The 19,474-nt window shown below is 39.3% G+C and overlaps 1 protein-coding gene across 2 annotated transcripts in view; it reads left to right on the plus strand.

The window, feature by feature from the left end:
• The window catches only part of RETREG1 (reticulophagy regulator 1), a 65,505-nt gene extending 47,367 nt beyond the window's left edge, over nt 1-18,138 (plus strand). For both annotated transcript variants that reach the window (XM_060774675.2, XM_060774677.2), the window contains 4 exons: nt 10,866-11,003; nt 11,330-11,394; nt 13,416-13,542; nt 14,960-18,138. In XM_060774675.2, the coding sequence (XP_060630658.2) occupies nt 10,866-11,003; nt 11,330-11,394; nt 13,416-13,542; nt 14,960-15,459 (830 nt within the window). In that variant the 3' untranslated portion in view covers nt 15,460-18,138. The remainder of the gene's footprint in view (nt 1-10,865; nt 11,004-11,329; nt 11,395-13,415; nt 13,543-14,959) is intronic.
• The last annotated feature ends 1,336 nt before the right edge of the window (nt 18,139-19,474 follow it).

The following is a 19,474-nucleotide window of genomic DNA, read 5'->3' on the forward strand; positions in this document are numbered from 1 at the left end:
GGTTTAGGAGAGAGGAGCCACTGATTTGTAAAAGGCTCTGGTATTAAAGGCTCTGTTTGTGTTGTGAGGTAATTTTGGTAGAGTGGGTGCACCGAACGTAGAATTAATGGAGATGAGGCAGTTTTAAAAACCAAAGAGAACAAGTTTATTTTTAAACAAAGCGTATGGTTGCAGTATGAAGATGTTAAGCTTGGCAAATACTTGATGGTTACATGTAACTTGGTTGCGATACAATTCAGACTTTCGATGTTACAACTTATGAACTCTTGCTGTGGTGAAGCACTTTATTAACCAGTGTTCCCTGCAGTGAATAGTCTCTCTGTTTGATCTATTCTAGATCAAACAACAGATCCCTAGTCTTTTTCCGACTAACGATCTTATCAAGCCTCTGTTAGTTCTTTCTAACTAAAGCAACTAACCAGGTTTTCCCCTTCAGCTTCCTAGCTGAAGAAATCTCTACTATTCACGAACACTAAACCCTGACTCTTCACTTCTTTACTCCTCAGAGTCTAAAACCTGACTCTGCTGCTCTCTCAGAGTCTCCCGCCTGACTCTGCTGCTCTCTCAGAGTCTCCCGCCTGACTGACTCTAACTGTCACTTTTCAAAACCTTCACTCTCTAAGCTCCTCCCACCTCCTCTTCTGCCTCGTTTCCATGGTAACGCATCTCTCACATCTAGGCCGCTCCAGCCTTAGGGCAACCGATGCAAACATAAATACAGTTATAAGCATATTATTATAAACACTTCTGTACACCTTCCCCCCCAGAAAAATTATTTTTGGACCATTCTCAATCCCGGAATGGCAAAAATAATTCTACATATTATCCAACAATATATAAATACACAACATTTCTGAAAGGCAAACATATTATGGTTAAATACATTCAATTTATACCTCATACAAACCTTTAACCTTACAAAATTCTACATAAGGCGTCTGCAACTATGTTCCGTTTACCTGAAACATGTTTAATTTCAAATGTAAAATCCTGTAAACATAAACTCCATCTCAACAATTTGTTATTTGTACCTTTCACATTATCTAGCCATCTTAATGGAGCATGGTCCGTTTGTAAGGTAAACTTTCTCCCCCACAAATATGGTTTTAGTTTTTTAACTGACCAGATGATGGCATAGCATTCTTTTTCAATAGTTGACATACTATATTCATTAGAATGCCATTTTTTACTCAAAAACAAAATAGGTCTGTCCTCACCCTCTACATCTAACTGGCTTAGGACAGCTCCTAGCCCAGTATCTGATGCATCACATGTTAGAATAAAAGGTTTATCAAAATCTGGCGCCATCAGGACAGAATCCGATGTAATGGATTTCTTCAATTGATCCATGGCAGTTTGACAATTTGGAGTCCAAATTACCTGGTTCGGGTTCTTCTTTTTGGTAAGATCCGAAAGAGGGGCTGCCAAATTACTAAAAGATGGAATAAATTTGCGATAGTATCCAGCCAATCCAAGGAATGCCCTAACCTGTTTGTTTTTTTTTTGGGCACTGGCCACTGGTGAATAACTGCCACTTTAGTAGGGTCAGGTCGAATATGACCTCTTCCCACTAAATGTCCTAAATACTTGGTAATATTGTATCCTATCTTACATTTAGAAGCTTTAATAGTTAACCCTGCTTCTCTCAACCTGCTTAACACCAGATCCAAATGTTCAAGGTGAGCTTCCCATGAATTGCTGAAAATCCCTATATCATCGATATAAGCCACGCAGAAAGACCCCAGCCCACTTAAAACTCTGTCTACTAATCTCTGAAATGTGGCTGGACTATTTTTTAGTCCAAAGGGAAGGACGGAAAATTCAAATAACCGACTTTGGGTCCGGAAGGCGGTTTTGTGTTGATCCTGTGATGCCATAGGCACTTGCCAAAATCCTTTAGTCAGATCTATACTACTAATAAAGTTGGCCTTCCCCATCCTTTCTAGCAGATCATCTAAACGTGGCATAGGATAAGTATCTGTCTGGGTTACTTTATTTAACCGCCTATAATCCACGCAAAATCTAATTGTCTTGTCTGGCTTCTGTACTAACACTATGGGTGAAGCCCAAGAGCTAATTGATGGAACAATGATACCTAGGTCCAACATTTCTTTAATCTCCTTTTCAATACACTCATTAATTCTCCCCGTGACCCTGTAGGGTGGAGATACTATAGGACTTGCATCACCGGTGTTTATTTGATGCTGGACTCCCTGGACCTTTCCTGGCAAATCTGAAAATATGTCTTTATATTTACTCAAAACTTCCACAACCTCTCTTCGCTGTGGTTGGGACAATTCTATGTTTATTTCTACTCGATCCAAATTTTTGTATTGTTCACGATCACCCTCCCAAAAAGAAAAGGGACCGGATTCTTCTTCCGAAACAACAAAATATACATTAGCAGACCTTCCAACATAAGGCTTTAACATGTTTACATGGACTCTTCTTTCTACATTTAAATGTTCATCATATATATCATAGTTTATTTGGTTGTGCTTCCTGGTGATCTTCCAGGGTCCCGACCAATCCAATTGAAGTTTGTTGGTTTTGTTGGGAGATAAAAATAAAACTTCATCTCCGATGTTGAAGATCTTTGGCTTAGCAGTAGAATCATAATAGTCTTTTTGTCTCTGCTGAGCCGCAAGCAAATGTTCTTGTGCAATGTCTCTAGCCAGTTGCATTGTTGATTGAAGATCCTTTAAATACTCCGCCACTGGAACTGGATCTGTTGCCGGATTTTCCTCCCAATATTCCTTTATCAGGTCTAATGGACCACGAGCTTTCCTTCCGTATAGCAATTCAAATGGACTGTAGCCAGTACTGTCATGAGGGACGGTCCTGTAGGCGATAACAGTTGTTGCAATTTGACGTCCCAGTCGTATGGCTTCTTTTGACTGTAAGACTTTATCATTTTGACTAAAGTCTTGTTCAGATTTTCAACTAGTCCATTTGTCTGTGGGTGATAAGCTGTTGAAGTCAGGTGTCTGACTCCACATAACTCAAGCAATTTCGACATAAGTCTGGAAGTAAATTGAGTTCCCAAATCCGAAACCAATTCTCTAGGATAACCAGTTCTTCCCCAAATGGATAACAGTGCATTTGCAATCGTTGTTGTCTCGATGTTAGTTAGAGCTACAGCCTCTGGATATCTTGTGGCGTAGTCAATCATGGTTAAAATGTATCTGTAACCACGTCTGCTTGGCTTACAAAGAGGACCCACTATGTCAATGCCCACTCTGTAAAATGGTTCTCCAATTATCGGCATAGGGATCATAGGAGCTTTAATTTTATCCCTTCCAGTACTCAATCTTTGGCAGATATCACAAGACTGGCAAAACTCTTTGATCTTCTGGAACATGCCAGGCCAATAAAAGTTCTTAGTGATTCTCTTTGTGGTTTTCCTCACACCCAAATGTCCACCTTGAGGGTTCTCGTGTGCCACCCTCATCAGCTGTTCTCTAAAACTTTGAGGCACTACAATTTGATTACATGTCACTGATCCTTCTGCTGACTTCACATTTCTGGTTTCTCTATATAAGACACCATTCTTTAACACAAACTCGGAGGGCCGTCCTTTTGCCGATACTGTGGGGGTTTGAGCCAAAGCGAACAGAGGTTTTAGAGATTCATCGGCTCCTTGTTCCTGCCGAATTTCTCCAACTCCTCCCGTCTTCTTAACAAGCTCAGCAACCGTAGCGCTGGATTCCGGACTCTCATCCCCATCTTGTTGCAAGGCAAAACACATGGCTTTTTGATCAGGGCCCCTGTTGCCATATTCTTCCTCCTCACACGTCATCCTCCAGTTTTCAATCTTCTTAGCCAGATCATTTCCAATTAAACATCTGTATGGTATGTCAGGACTAACTGCAAAATCCCACATACCCTTCCATCCTCCATATTCTATTGGCAAAGTCACCACTGCTGTTGGTATCGCAGGTCCCAAACCTTTTAATCTTATTTCAGAGGTAGGCCGCTGAAATTTCTGAGGTATTATTTCTGGATGTACTATACATACTTCGGAGCCTGTATCTCGAAGTCCTTTCACGTCCTTGTTGTCAATGGAAATGGATTCTAAGTAATCTTTAGATGGGGTGTTTGACAAGATGAACAAACACTGTTTCTCTTGAGGCTCTGATTCTGAACTTCCCTTTGACAAAGTATCTGGTTCTGCTTTTTGTGTTTCTTTTACTTTATTCACAAAGAGGGTTGTTTTCTCTTTTCTTAAAAGGGGACATTGATACTTTATATGGTCCCACTTTCCACACTGAAAGCACCTTCTTTTTCCCTCAGGAGCAGTTTGACTTGTTACACCCTGCCTCCTCCAGGTGGTGTTTTCTATGTCAGAACCTTTTTCTTGCTGTGGGCGCGTTTGTTGTTGGTAAAATGGCTGCCTGTTTGTTCTTTTATCACTTGGCAGATCTTCCCTTTTGAATCCTTCTTTTAGGGTTATTATTTGATCTACCATAACCGCTGCCTCTACTATAGTGGATGGTTTGCGATCCTGAATCACCCAGCGAATATCATAAGGCACTAATTGAAAAAATTGTTCCAACTTTAAAAGTTCTCTCAGCTGTTGGTAATCTTCCACCTCAGACGTCCTTAGCCAACTATCGAACAGTTGAGACAATTTAGAGGCCACCTGAGCAAAACTTTGGGTTTTATCTCTCTTTAGGGTCCTGAACTTAAATCTGTAGAATTCAGGAGTTAATCGAAACTCTTGTAGAATTTGTTTCTTAAATAAATCATAATCTCCATAAGACCCCTCAGGCAAATCTCCATAAATCTGTAAAAGTCTTCCAGTTATCTGTGGCCTTAGATATATCATCCATTTTTCCTTAGCAACCCCAAAATCTTTACAACATCTCTCGAAAGAGATCAAAAATTTCTCTACATCGTCATCTTTGGTAAATTTAGGGAATCTCTTTATCAAATCTGGGGTATCTACTCCAGAACTCCCTTCCATCTTAATGGAGCATGGTCCGTTTGTAAGGTAAACTTTCTCCCCCACAAATATGGTTTTAGTTTTTTAACTGACCAGATGATGGCATAGCATTCTTTTTCAATAGTTGACATACTATATTCATTAGAATGCCATTTTTTACTCAAAAACAAAATAGGTCTGTCCTCACCCTCTACATCTAACTGGCTTAGGACAGCTCCTAGCCCAGTATCTGATGCATCACATGTTAGAATAAAAGGTTTATCAAAATCTGGCGCCATCAGGACAGAATCCGATGTAATGGATTTCTTCAATTGATCCATGGCAGTTTGACAATTTGGAGTCCAAATTACCTGGTTCGGGTTCTTCTTTTTGGTAAGATCCGAAAGAGGGGCTGCCAAATTACTAAAAGATGGAATAAATTTGCGATAGTATCCAGCCAATCCAAGGAATGCCCTAACCTGTTTGTTTTTTTTTTGGGCACTGGCCACTGGTGAATAACTGCCACTTTAGTAGGGTCAGGTCGAATATGACCTCTTCCCACTAAATGTCCTAAATACTTGGTAATATTGTATCCTATCTTACATTTAGAAGCTTTAATAGTTAACCCTGCTTCTCTCAACCTGCTTAACACCAGATCCAAATGTTCAAGGTGAGCTTCCCATGAATTGCTGAAAATCCCTATATCATCGATATAAGCCACGCAGAAAGACCCCAGCCCACTTAAAACTCTGTCTACTAATCTCTGAAATGTGGCTGGACTATTTTTTAGTCCAAAGGGAAGGACGGAAAATTCAAATAACCGACTTTGGGTCCGGAAGGCGGTTTTGTGTTGATCCTGTGATGCCATAGGCACTTGCCAAAATCCTTTAGTCAGATCTATACTACTAATAAAGTTGGCCTTCCCCATCCTTTCTAGCAGATCATCTAAACGTGGCATAGGATAAGTATCTGTCTGGGTTACTTTATTTAACCGCCTATAATCCACGCAAAATCTAATTGTCTTGTCTGGCTTCTGTACTAACACTATGGGTGAAGCCCAAGAGCTAATTGATGGAACAATGATACCTAGGTCCAACATTTCTTTAATCTCCTTTTCAATACACTCATTAATTCTCCCCGTGACCCTGTAGGGTGGAGATACTATAGGACTTGCATCACCGGTGTTTATTTGATGCTGGACTCCCTGGACCTTTCCTGGCAAATCTGAAAATATGTCTTTATATTTACTCAAAACTTCCACAACCTCTCTTCGCTGTGGTTGGGACAATTCTATGTTTATTTCTACTCGATCCAAATTTTTGTATTGTTCACGATCACCCTCCCAAAAAGAAAAGGGACCGGATTCTTCTTCCGAAACAACAAAATATACATTAGCAGACCTTCCAACATAAGGCTTTAACATGTTTACATGGACTCTTCTTTCTACATTTAAATGTTCATCATATATATCATAGTTTATTTGGTTGTGCTTCCTGGTGATCTTCCAGGGTCCCGACCAATCCAATTGAAGTTTGTTGGTTTTGTTGGGAGATAAAAATAAAACTTCATCTCCGATGTTGAAGATCTTTGGCTTAGCAGTAGAATCATAATAGTCTTTTTGTCTCTGCTGAGCCGCAAGCAAATGTTCTTGTGCAATGTCTCTAGCCAGTTGCATTGTTGATTGAAGATCCTTTAAATACTCCGCCACTGGAACTGGATCTGTTGCCGGATTTTCCTCCCAATATTCCTTTATCAGGTCTAATGGACCACGAGCTTTCCTTCCGTATAGCAATTCAAATGGACTGTAGCCAGTACTGTCATGAGGGACGGTCCTGTAGGCGATAACAGTTGTTGCAATTTGACGTCCCAGTCGTATGGCTTCTTTTGACTGTAAGACTTTATCATTTTGACTAAAGTCTTGTTCAGATTTTCAACTAGTCCATTTGTCTGTGGGTGATAAGCTGTTGAAGTCAGGTGTCTGACTCCACATAACTCAAGCAATTTCGACATAAGTCTGGAAGTAAATTGAGTTCCCAAATCCGAAACCAATTCTCTAGGATAACCAGTTCTTCCCCAAATGGATAACAGTGCATTTGCAATCGTTGTTGTCTCGATGTTAGTTAGAGCTACAGCCTCTGGATATCTTGTGGCGTAGTCAATCATGGTTAAAATGTATCTGTAACCACGTCTGCTTGGCTTACAAAGAGGACCCACTATGTCAATGCCCACTCTGTAAAATGGTTCTCCAATTATCGGCATAGGGATCATAGGAGCTTTAATTTTATCCCTTCCAGTACTCAATCTTTGGCAGATATCACAAGACTGGCAAAACTCTTTGATCTTCTGGAACATGCCAGGCCAATAAAAGTTCTTAGTGATTCTCTTTGTGGTTTTCCTCACACCCAAATGTCCACCTTGAGGGTTCTCGTGTGCCACCCTCATCAGCTGTTCTCTAAAACTTTGAGGCACTACAATTTGATTACATGTCACTGATCCTTCTGCTGACTTCACATTTCTGGTTTCTCTATATAAGACACCATTCTTTAACACAAACTCGGAGGGCCGTCCTTTTGCCGATACTGTGGGGGTTTGAGCCAAAGCGAACAGAGGTTTTAGAGATTCATCGGCTCCTTGTTCCTGCCGAATTTCTCCAACTCCTCCCGTCTTCTTAACAAGCTCAGCAACCGTAGCGCTGGATTCCGGACTCTCATCCCCATCTTGTTGCAAGGCAAAACACATGGCTTTTTGATCAGGGCCCCTGTTGCCATATTCTTCCTCCTCACACGTCATCCTCCAGTTTTCAATCTTCTTAGCCAGATCATTTCCAATTAAACATCTGTATGGTATGTCAGGACTAACTGCAAAATCCCACATACCCTTCCATCCTCCATATTCTATTGGCAAAGTCACCACTGCTGTTGGTATCGCAGGTCCCAAACCTTTTAATCTTATTTCAGAGGTAGGCCGCTGAAATTTCTGAGGTATTATTTCTGGATGTACTATACATACTTCGGAGCCTGTATCTCGAAGTCCTTTCACGTCCTTGTTGTCAATGGAAATGGATTCTAAGTAATCTTTAGATGGGGTGTTTGACAAGATGAACAAACACTGTTTCTCTTGAGGCTCTGATTCTGAACTTCCCTTTGACAAAGTATCTGGTTCTGCTTTTTGTGTTTCTTTTACTTTATTCACAAAGAGGGTTGTTTTCTCTTTTCTTAAAAGGGGACATTGATACTTTATATGGTCCCACTTTCCACACTGAAAGCACCTTCTTTTTCCCTCAGGAGCAGTTTGACTTGTTACACCCTGCCTCCTCCAGGTGGTGTTTTCTATGTCAGAACCTTTTTCTTGCTGTGGGCGCGTTTGTTGTTGGTAAAATGGCTGCCTGTTTGTTCTTTTATCACTTGGCAGATCTTCCCTTTTGAATCCTTCTTTTAGGGTTATTATTTGATCTACCATAACCGCTGCCTCTACTATAGTGGATGGTTTGCGATCCTGAATCACCCAGCGAATATCATAAGGCACTAATTGAAAAAATTGTTCCAACTTTAAAAGTTCTCTCAGCTGTTGGTAATCTTCCACCTCAGACGTCCTTAGCCAACTATCGAACAGTTGAGACAATTTAGAGGCCACCTGAGCAAAACTTTGGGTTTTATCTCTCTTTAGGGTCCTGAACTTAAATCTGTAGAATTCAGGAGTTAATCGAAACTCTTGTAGAATTTGTTTCTTAAATAAATCATAATCTCCATAAGACCCCTCAGGCAAATCTCCATAAATCTGTAAAAGTCTTCCAGTTATCTGTGGCCTTAGATATATCATCCATTTTTCCTTAGCAACCCCAAAATCTTTACAACATCTCTCGAAAGAGATCAAAAATTTCTCTACATCGTCATCTTTGGTAAATTTAGGGAATCTCTTTATCAAATCTGGGGTATCTACTCCAGAACTCCCTTCCTGGATGTCACTGGATGTTTGAGACAAAGCCAATCTTTGCTTCTGCAGCTCAAATTCCATTCTCTTCAATTCTATCTCCTGTTCTCTCTCTTTCTGTCTTTCTTCAAACTCTCTTTCCCTTTGTTTTGCCTCCATCTCCAGTTCTCTCTCTCTTTGTCTTTCTTTTGCCTCTATTTCTAATCGTTTTATCTCTAGTTTGTACTTATAAGCCATTTCTGACACAGGCACTGGCTCTGTTTCTGCTTCAGAGCCCGAACTTTCTTCTTGGTCTCCCTCTGTTTCCTCAACAACCTTTTTTTGTCGCCTGGTAGCCATATTCCAATAACTTTTACCTCACAACTTATTCTTAAAATAATCTTAAGGCACTTGATCAGTTGTTAAACATATCCCGTCGTCTGCCACCAATTTGTGAAAGGACCTCCGCCAATGGTAATGAAGCTGCCACCAAATTGTAAAGAGACGCTACCAATTAGTGAGGAAGCGCCTAGGTTTAGGAGAGAGGAGCCACTGATTTGTAAAAGGCTCTGGTATTAAAGGCTCTGTTTGTGTTGTGAGGTAATTTTGGTAGAGTGGGTGCACCGAACGTAGAATTAATGGAGATGAGGCAGTTTTAAAAACCAAAGAGAACAAGTTTATTTTTAAACAAAGCGTATGGTTGCAGTATGAAGATGTTAAGCTTGGCAAATACTTGATGGTTACATGTAACTTGGTTGCGATACAATTCAGACTTTCGATGTTACAACTTATGAACTCTTGCTGTGGTGAAGCACTTTATTAACCAGTGTTCCCTGCAGTGAATAGTCTCTCTGTTTGATCTATTCTAGATCAAACAACAGATCCCGAGTCTTTTTCCGACTAACGATCTTATCAAGCCTCTGTTAGTTCTTTCTAACTAAAGCAACTAACCAGGTTTTCCCCTTCAGCTTCCTAGCTGAAGAAATCTCTACTATTCACGAACACTAAACCCTGACTCTTCACTTCTTCACTCCTCAGAGTCTAAAACCTGACTCTGCTGCTCTCTCAGAGTCTCCCGCCTGACTCTGCTGCTCTCTCAGAGTCTCCCGCCTGACTCTAACTGTCACTTTTCAAAACCTTCACTCTCTAAGCTCCTCCCACCTCCTCTTCTGCCTCGTTTCCATGGTAACGCATCTCTCACATCTAGGCCGCTCCAGCCTTAGGGCAACCGATGCAAACATAAATACAGTTATAAGCATATTATTATAAACACTTCTGTACAATAATAATAATAATAATAATAATAATAACAACAACAACAACAACAACAACAAACTTTATTTATATTCCGCCCTTCTCCTCTAGGGGACTCAGAGCGGATTATGGCATTTACATACATGGGCAAACATTCAATGCCTTTACAATCATATACAATGAGGCACATAAACAAAGGCAGAAGCTACTCCTTACATTTTTGGCTTCTGGAGGCGGTGCTCATCTTTAGCTCTGGGAAGGTGCTTTTCTCCATTTTCAAGCTGAGGAGCCTGCATTGTCACCTCCTGATTGTCTGGCTGGCAAAGCCATACCTATTTATCTACTCACATTTGCATGTTTTCAAACTGCCAGGTTGGTAGGAACTGGAACTGACAGACAGGATTCAAACTGCTGACCTTCAAGTCAGCAGTTCAGCAGCACAAGAATTTAACCCGTTGCGCCACCACGGCCCAGATGCTTTCTGTAATGATGCCAGTGAGTTTTGCAAAATTCAGTAATACCAGTAGTAATATTCTCATCTTGCAAGTAGAAGATTGCAACAAAAAATCTCTATTTCACAATATATTTTTTTTCCTGGGCGAATCCTAGGTCAGCTTCTGTGGGAAGTTGTGGAGAGCTGATTTATACATCTTTTTTATATGGAAATAGTTTTACGTATTTTAAGGAGGATCTGAAATGCTTGTTACCAGATGATGTGGTTCAAACATATACCTGTTGTAAAATGTTGTGTAACTTCCTGCCTCAATTTTTTTTGCAGTACTGTGTGCCTTTTTATGTCCATTCTTTGCACGCAATGAATTTGGACAGAAGGTATATAGCAGTATTAAGCCACTACTGCTGAAACTGGACTTTGGTGTTGGGGACTACATCCAGCAAAAACTGAAAGAGAAAGCCGGTAAGCAGGGAATTGGAAGATTTTCCCTCTGCCTATTCTTTGTAGTTTTCATGACCATAATTTTCAATATCAGAAAAAAGTAAAGATGTACTAATTCTGAAGTTGTTAATTTTGGCCATTTACATTAAACAAAAAATGCACAACCATCTTAGGATTTCTATGTGGGGAGGAATAACATTTAAGTAACTATGTAATGTCAGGCATTGAAATAGGTACCATTTTAATTAAGTTATTACTGAGAGGCATCCAGTGAATTTTAATAAAAAGTATTTATTTTGTAGCAAAATATTTTGACAAAACTAATTTAACATGACCTTGTTTTCCAGAATTGATAAAAATAAAGCTGACAGAAGATGACACTGAACTGGACATATCAGCCCTATGTCCCAAGGTTAGTTGAATCTTTAGAAAATAAAGAAGCATCTTGTCTTGTCTCTTGTCTCCCCCCCCCCCCAAAAAAAAAGCACTTCTCTGGAATTCTTAGACATTCTTGCAGCCTCTGCCTTTTCATCATAAATTTGAAGTAAATCTAAGATCAGAGTTTAAGTTTCTCAGTTGGTTTGCATCCTGGAATATCTGGTGCTGAAAATGGAGATCAAGGTTTCATTGTCACCAAGCATTAGAATCAGGGCTCTCATTTATTCTGTTATCTTGCATGCATCTAAAGTATGATCATCTTATTCCCCCAGGAAAGGTACTGTAATACTAACATGCATACCCTTTTCTATGTTTTGGGTGACCAGATATGATAGAGGCACGCAACATGTGGCCCTCTAGATCAATTAGTGTGCCCCACAAGCCTTTGGTAGCATCTCAGAACCCAAGGTGTGACAGTATTGTCTGTTGCAACTTAGTGAATGTAAAACACAATTTGCTACAGCCACAGAAAGACTCCTGCCTTTTCTATCTCCCTCTGTCTTGTGTTCTCTACCTGAAATGGAGCCTCCAGTTCTTTCAAAGTTTTGCAGCCTTCTGGGTTTTATAGTATCTTTTAAATTATTAGGGGTTTTATTTCTGTTTTTAGTAAATTGGGCTAATCTTATTGTTGTTAATTTGTATTTTTTGAATATTGTTGTATTTATATATTGTTGCATTATTGAGTGCTTTCTATGAGCCGCCCCGAGTCTCTTTGTGGAGATGGTGGCAGGATACAAATAAAGCTTTATTATTACTATTATTTTTATTATTGACACAAAAGCACAGTATGTCACAGCAAATGAGATCTATATGCTGGATTTCGTATCACAAAATCACAAGTCGAACACTTCCCAAGCGTCTAGGACTGTGTGATATATTTTCGAATGATGTGCACAGATCCAAGTAAGGTGGTCTTTTGCAGTTGACAGATCATGATTTTGTCGATGTTTATTGTTTCCAAATGCCAGCTGAGATCTTTTGGCATGGCACCCAGTGTGCCGATGACCACTGGGACCACCTGTACTGGTTTATGCCAGAGCCTTTGCAGTTCGATTTTGAGGTCTTGATAGCAGCTGAGTTTTTCCTGTTGTTTTTCCTCAATGGTATGGTGACATCAATAATCCAGACTATTATTATTATTATTATTATTATTATTATTATTATTATTCCAGAACCTAGAATGTAGTTCCCACTTGCCCCACACAGCTCTCTATCCAGGATATAGTAATAAAAAATCCTGCTTTTGTGAAGCACACGAAGGCAAGGAATGAGGATCACAGCAGACTATTTCCATTCCCTCCATGGCTTGCTGCTATCACCCTCTTTATGCATCCTCCTTTACTTTTGGATAGCAGTCAGAGCAGATAATCTTTGTGAAAACTGCAGTTTTGTGTAGTACAAATGACACAAATCAGACATATTGCATAGGTCTGCAATTGCGATTCTTCCTTCAAAGCAACTCTGACTTAATGGCAAACATTAAACTTAACATCACTGCTTAATTTAGTATTGCTTGGATATAAGTGTAGTAAATACACTTATTCATCTTTCATTATTAGAGTAAGAAAGTGAATTGAAGACACAGCAAAGTTGGTGAGGTGTAGGTCCACCACCACATTTTGTTTCTCTAGTTTTTCCATTACAGTGTAGGGCAAAGTACAACTGTGGAATGGTTTCTTTTGTCATTCTACATTTTCTAGGAAATGATTAGAATTCAACTACATCTTCATCTTCTACAAAATAAGGAAAAACTGTTTTTTTATACTCTTGCAAGTAAGATACTAATATATTGCTAGGAAATGATACATTTAACGTATGTTGAAATGACATTCAAAAGTTATTTTTGTAATGTTCAGAGAATGTGTCTTGATTTTGCTTATCTAGGTAGTCAGAGGATTACTGAGTATATGCAGAGATATTTTTACAACATAGATAATTAATCTAGCTGAGAATCTAAGAGTGCTGAGTTTTGCCATTTTGGTTTTTCAAATACAGGTTAGTCCGACCGTTGCAGCCAAAGAACTGTCTGTATCCGATACAGATGTTTCAGAGGCTTCTTGGACTGACAATGGAACTTTCAATTTATCAGAAGGAAACACTCCACAGACAGACATATCTGATGGTAGGTACTATGACTTTGTCACCTTCTGTTTTTTAACAAAGGAAAGATGCTTGACAAATAAACACAGAAGTTTACGTTCTGTCATTTAGTGCTATGTGTATGGTACGTCTTGGCACCAGTGTTTCAACTTTTAAATTTAGAAGAAAAAAGTTTCCTTTTTTGTGAGACGTTTCAGTGTTGATGCTATAATTTCAGAATGAACAACCTGACCTCCCCCTTCCAATCCTATAAGTGTAGAGTGTAATTAAAAAAACTCATTTGACATTTTTCTAGTAATCCCAAATCATTCAGGAGTGTTTGCTTTACAAGTTTTCAAACATCATGAGCAGGTACTTTTGATTCTTCATGTCACTAGAGATTGCACCCAGATCTGTATGTGAATACAGCCAGTCCCCAAGTTATGAACAAGACAGGTTATTAAGTTAAATTTTATGTAAGTTAGAACAGGTACATTTTAAAGTGTAACTCTATCTATCAATGGAAAGCATAGAGAAGGGTCAACACCTCTGTGCTGTTTGTTTTGCTGTCTCTGTCTCTGTTCAGAAGATTTCACCTCACTTTCCCTGTGAGAATTGGATTTTGAAAAAACTGGATTGTTGTGAAAACAAGGATTGGTGAGAAAGCTTCAGTGGAGACACCTTTTTCCCTATGATTACTCTTCCAGGAGTGAATTTCCCTTTGTAGGGGTAGATTTCTCTCACTTCCTGTTGTATTACTCCCATTCTTAACTAAGAGTTGTTTATAAGTTGGATGTTTGTAACTCAAGGACTGCCAGAATACTGGATATTTAAGAGGCACCTGATGCCTAGACAAATGCCAGACTATTAGTAGTAGTAGTCATAGTAGTAGCAGTATTGCTACTACTACCTCTACTACTACCAACATTTCCCAGAAAATAAGACCTAACTGGAAAATAAGCCCTACCATGATATTTCAGGATGGTTGTAAGATAAGCCCTATCCCAAAAATAAGCCACAGTTAAGATCATCTGCTAGACACATTTACCAGTAGTACATCTATTGCAACACACAAGAGACATGTTGAATTATAAAATAATATTAATATATAACTAAATGTAAATAAATAATATTATTGACATTAGTACTTTAAAAAAATGATAATATAAATTGTAATTAAGTATTTCTAAATATCCAAGCAGGTGCCTTTGGATAAATAAACACCGATGTAAACACTAGATAAACTCAAGACTTATTGCCAAATGACCAGAGTACAGACAAAATGCACAAATAAGATGTGCACTTGATACATGAAAAAATGAGACATCTCCTGAAAATAAACCATAATGCATCTTTGGAGCAAAACTTAACCCGGTTTTATTTTCAGGGAAATACATTGGATCACAGATACCAAAGAGACAGTGGATTTCTCCTCTCTTAACACTTTTTCTGTTTAATAGATTTTGATCGTCCCAGTGACCATGAGGAGGTCTTCACCAGAGATCTTGCAGAATTTCCATCTGTGGAAAATGGCACGGCTACAAACGATGAGGATGATTCCAGCATTGGCCTGCCTGCCCACCAAGGGAAGAAGAAGGATCGTCTCTCCGCAGCCCCCTTGGACCGGGGCACCCAGCCGAGGCGGGAAGGGCACTCTGCAGCAGGCCTCTCCCTGCCTTTGATCGACAACCAGGCCGCCAATATGGCAAGAGCCATTGCTAGTGAGGTTGTCACGTCCGTGGTGTCGGCAGCTGTCAGAGACCAGTTGCAGTTCCTGCAAGCAGAACCCAATTTAAGTGAAGAGACAGACACAGAGGAAGGCGATGATTTTGAACTACTTGACCAGTCGGAGCTTGAGCAGATGGAGAGTGAACTGGAACTTACCAAAGGCCAGAAGGCAGAGCTAGAGGGAAACAAGAAGTCCTCAGGCTTCCTCTCAAACTTGCTTGGGGGTCATTAATATGCAGATTGGAGCTGCTTCATAGTATATAGCCAAAACAAAATACAGACGTAAAAGGCAAAAAAAAAAAAAAAGATAAAAAAGAAAATGATGAGCTGCAAGCTCCATCTATTTTAGATGTGCTGTAACGTCCTTCATACAGAGTGAACTTGTTATAGAGCAGTTGACGCTGGTAGTTTTGTTTCCAATAGCGATGCCATAGAAATGGGGAGAAACACATATCCCATTATTTTGTCTCAAAGGAATATAAGAGGCAAGTATATATATGGGGCAAGTATACTTGCTAAATGTAGCTCCCTTTTGGCTGTAACCAAATCCTCTTCACCTCCAGCCTGTTTACTCTTATTTTTCGAACATATTGGCAGCAGTGCTTCAGGGAGAGAAAATACCAACAGGGAACAAGAAGCCATCATGTCCTAGTTGCCTCCTGTGTAGCAGAATATCAATACCTCCAGAATGGAGAAGGGTCGGAATACACTTGCAAATATCATCTAATTTATGAAATCAGGGTGCCATCATCAAAATTGATTGCCATTTTATGTATTATTTGCTTAAATTCCCCAATATCCTTATTGTCCAAGACAGGATGATGCATTTTCTAATTATGGCAAAACATTGAGGCTTTAGAGCCTTATAAAATACATTAACATTATGCTTCCTCCACGTCCCATCTGAAACCTTGCATTAGGCCCTAGAAAATGAAGCAAAAATGCTGTGTTTAAGACTATATGTCAATTCTGTGTGGGATGTGTACCCAGCGTGAAGCTGACTCTGGGATGCAAGGACGGGGAAATGGAGAAGATCATTGCTGAAGTTGGATTGGCAGTCTCTTTATCTCCAGCTCCATCCACTGAGTGGTCTTTTTCTTCCAAAACATCACTGTAGGATTGTATTTAAAACTATAGAGACCTTTGATACTGAGTTCTCCCACAAAAGAAATACAGAATATATCTGGCCTATAAGATTTTGCCATAAAACACTCCTAATATTAACACTTATCTTATTCTGTGGCAGATTTTGGGTCATCTTAAAAACAGAACATACTCTTCTATACTTTTTGGTTTACCTTTTGAAATTGATGGAAACAGGCAGTGCCTTATTAAGGTAAACCAAAGTTGAACGGAAGAAATGCACCTAGTTGTAGTAGCATGGTGTAAAAAGCCAGCAGATTGAGGGACCATATCATCTCTTTTGACTTTATGTCAGACTCTTACAGAGTTTTGCTGACATTCTAACATGAAAATTGTTACCTTGTGACCCTTCACCCCTCAGCTGAGTGGGTGATTTTCTGTCATAGCAATAATAATGAAGTTAATATTGCTGAAGAATATACCGGTGTATTAAAAAATATGCTGGAAGCTATTTTTTTTCTTTTCACTCCTGTCCTATCCAAAATGTTTAATAAGACCCCAGGCAAACAAGATCAAACAACCCTGGTATCAATTCTCACTCTGAAGTAGCTTGATCAAGGTATCTCAGTACCCTTTAGTACTACTTGATACTACTAACCATTCATGATGTGCAGAAGTATGTGGAAGTGGTTGCCTGTGATCACCCAGATTTGCGCATTTGGATGATAGTACAGACCCAGAGGGGCAAGTGCTTCTTATGGATTATACTTGTGTCTGTGGAATGGGTACCACCTCTTCTTTCTGTTGGTCAAGCTGGTGCCTTCATTCTTTAGCCCGGCACTATACAGGAAGCAGGATTTATTCCCTGCCAAAGATGAGAGGCATCAGCATTATCCTAAGCATATTTACTCTATAGCAAGTCCCATTCTCTTAAGTAGGAGCTATCCATAGTAAGTGTGTTTAGGATTGCAGTCGGCATTAGTAAAATCACTCCTTAATGCAATATTTTGGTTGTTGCTACCAATCATATACCCCTCAAGTAATATACACACGTTCTCGGGTTTTTATGTAGTTTTAGCTTTGATTTTATTGGGATCATCTCTCAAGTTTTTAGCAAACACGTGAAGGAGCTTCTTACAGATACTACAAATCATATTTCTGAAAAAGATGTATGCTAAAGCAAAACTGATAGTAATCTCTACCTCCTTTTCAACATGTGCTTCCTGTTCATGATGGAGATAGAGATTATTATTTATTTGATTTATATGCCATTGTTCCCCCTAAATTGGGACTGAAAGTGGCTCACAATGCGACCAACACATAAAATGTTGAATTAAACACATTTTAGAAACACATTAATGAAGGAAGTAGAACTCCCACCCATTTAAGAAACAATAGGAGAGAATGAAACCTTACCCGTTGTATGGATAAGGCTGCAATTTTAATCGCTCTTACTTTGGAGTAAATAACTTAAGTCAGTGGGATTTACTTCTAAGTAAACATGCACTAGGCTGCACTGTGGAAGAAATAGAGTCTATTTGACAAGGCAGTAGGAAAAGGTTTGATGAAGACTTATACGTGAACTGGTAGAGCATCATCCCAGTTGTGTTGTATATTGTAACTGTGTGCACTTTATTGTTTTGTTTCAAGAAATGTTTCAGGGATTTCCAAATATCAGATATAATGGTACTTTTCTAAGAAATAAAGTTCCATCTATCGGTTAAAGCAGGAGGGCCTGCTTGAGACTTGTAAATAATTATCTTTCTGGTATCAGGACTAAAAAATACAGTCCTTATGCGACAAAATAAAGACCCAGTCATGAAAACAATTGTGTAGCTGCACTAATTCACCATCTCCCATACTTTACCCAGAAGAATCTTGTTTACAGTCTGAGAAAATGAATTTACAGCACACCCAACAGTGTAGCATAATGACTGGGATGGATGGATGTGTGGACACAATTTTAGCCATTTACTGAACTGTTTTCATTTCAGAAGAGGATTACAAGGATGCCATTAGAGAAATACAAAAATCCTACTAGCTGAATGGTTTGTGTGGCTCTTTGCAGACTGCCAGCATTTACTGACCTGGAGTATGAAATAAAAGCACTGATTCCTCCTGGTTTAGTATAATTATCTCCACCGCATTCAGTAACCATACCAATGGCTATACTTCAGTCTTTTAGCTTTCATCCATTCCCTAGCACTGTGTCTCTGTGGGTGCCTTCAAGTCATTTGTTGACTTACGACGACTCAAAGATTTCATGAGTTTTCTTAGGAAAGGAATGCACAGAGGTGGTTGCCACTGCCTATCTATGAAACAGTCCATTCCAGCAAGACATTGAACACACCAACTTTCCATGGGGCCATAACCACTCAGTTGATAAGTTACACAGAGCTATATATATGGAATGTGACAAGAAATCACAAAACCGATATGGAATCCAACTCCTTTCACTTGTTATACACACATGTCTCTGGAAAGCTGGCATTCCTAGTAATGTTTAAGAGGGCAGTTTGGGCCAACTGAGTATAAGAAGGTGGTTGTTATGAAATTTTTGTGGCTTACGGCATCTCGACCTGTTGCACCTGGTGAACTTTGTGGGCATGGCTGATTAAAAAGTTGGTTAATTTAGATTCTATTTTCTGGGATCTATATTTCTGCTAGGATGGGTTCCTGTGGAATTGTATTTTTCATCTAGTCTCATGCAACTGGTAAATTGGGTGGGCATCGCCTATCTAGACGTTGGTTTTCCACACCATTTTATTCTGTTCTACTTGTTTTGGGGACATTAAGTAGCATAATATATGAATATTTCAGTACTAAAACATTCTCAAGGAGACTCAACATATCCAAATGCTTTTGGTAATAATCTCTCAAAAATAAACCTGTTCTAGTGTGTTCACTTCAGCTTTTAATCAGAGAACACAAAGTGCCCTCTACAAATTCAAACCTGAAATGTATTTCTGAACATCTAATAGAAGTACCTAATATTGTTACGTCATGTCATCACAAACCTTGGAAGCCATAAAACCCTAAATACTACCGTAGTTTTCACCTTTCTTCATTTCATTCCTCTCTTTTCACCCAATGCTATCTTTGCTTTCTGTGAAATCTTTGGAAAGAATTCTGTATAATAGTTCAACTGGATTTTTCTGAAGATT

This window comes from Anolis sagrei, chromosome 4 (assembly GCF_037176765.1).
Source record: "Anolis sagrei isolate rAnoSag1 chromosome 4, rAnoSag1.mat, whole genome shotgun sequence".
NCBI classification, from domain to species: Eukaryota; Metazoa; Chordata; class Lepidosauria; order Squamata; family Dactyloidae; genus Anolis; species Anolis sagrei.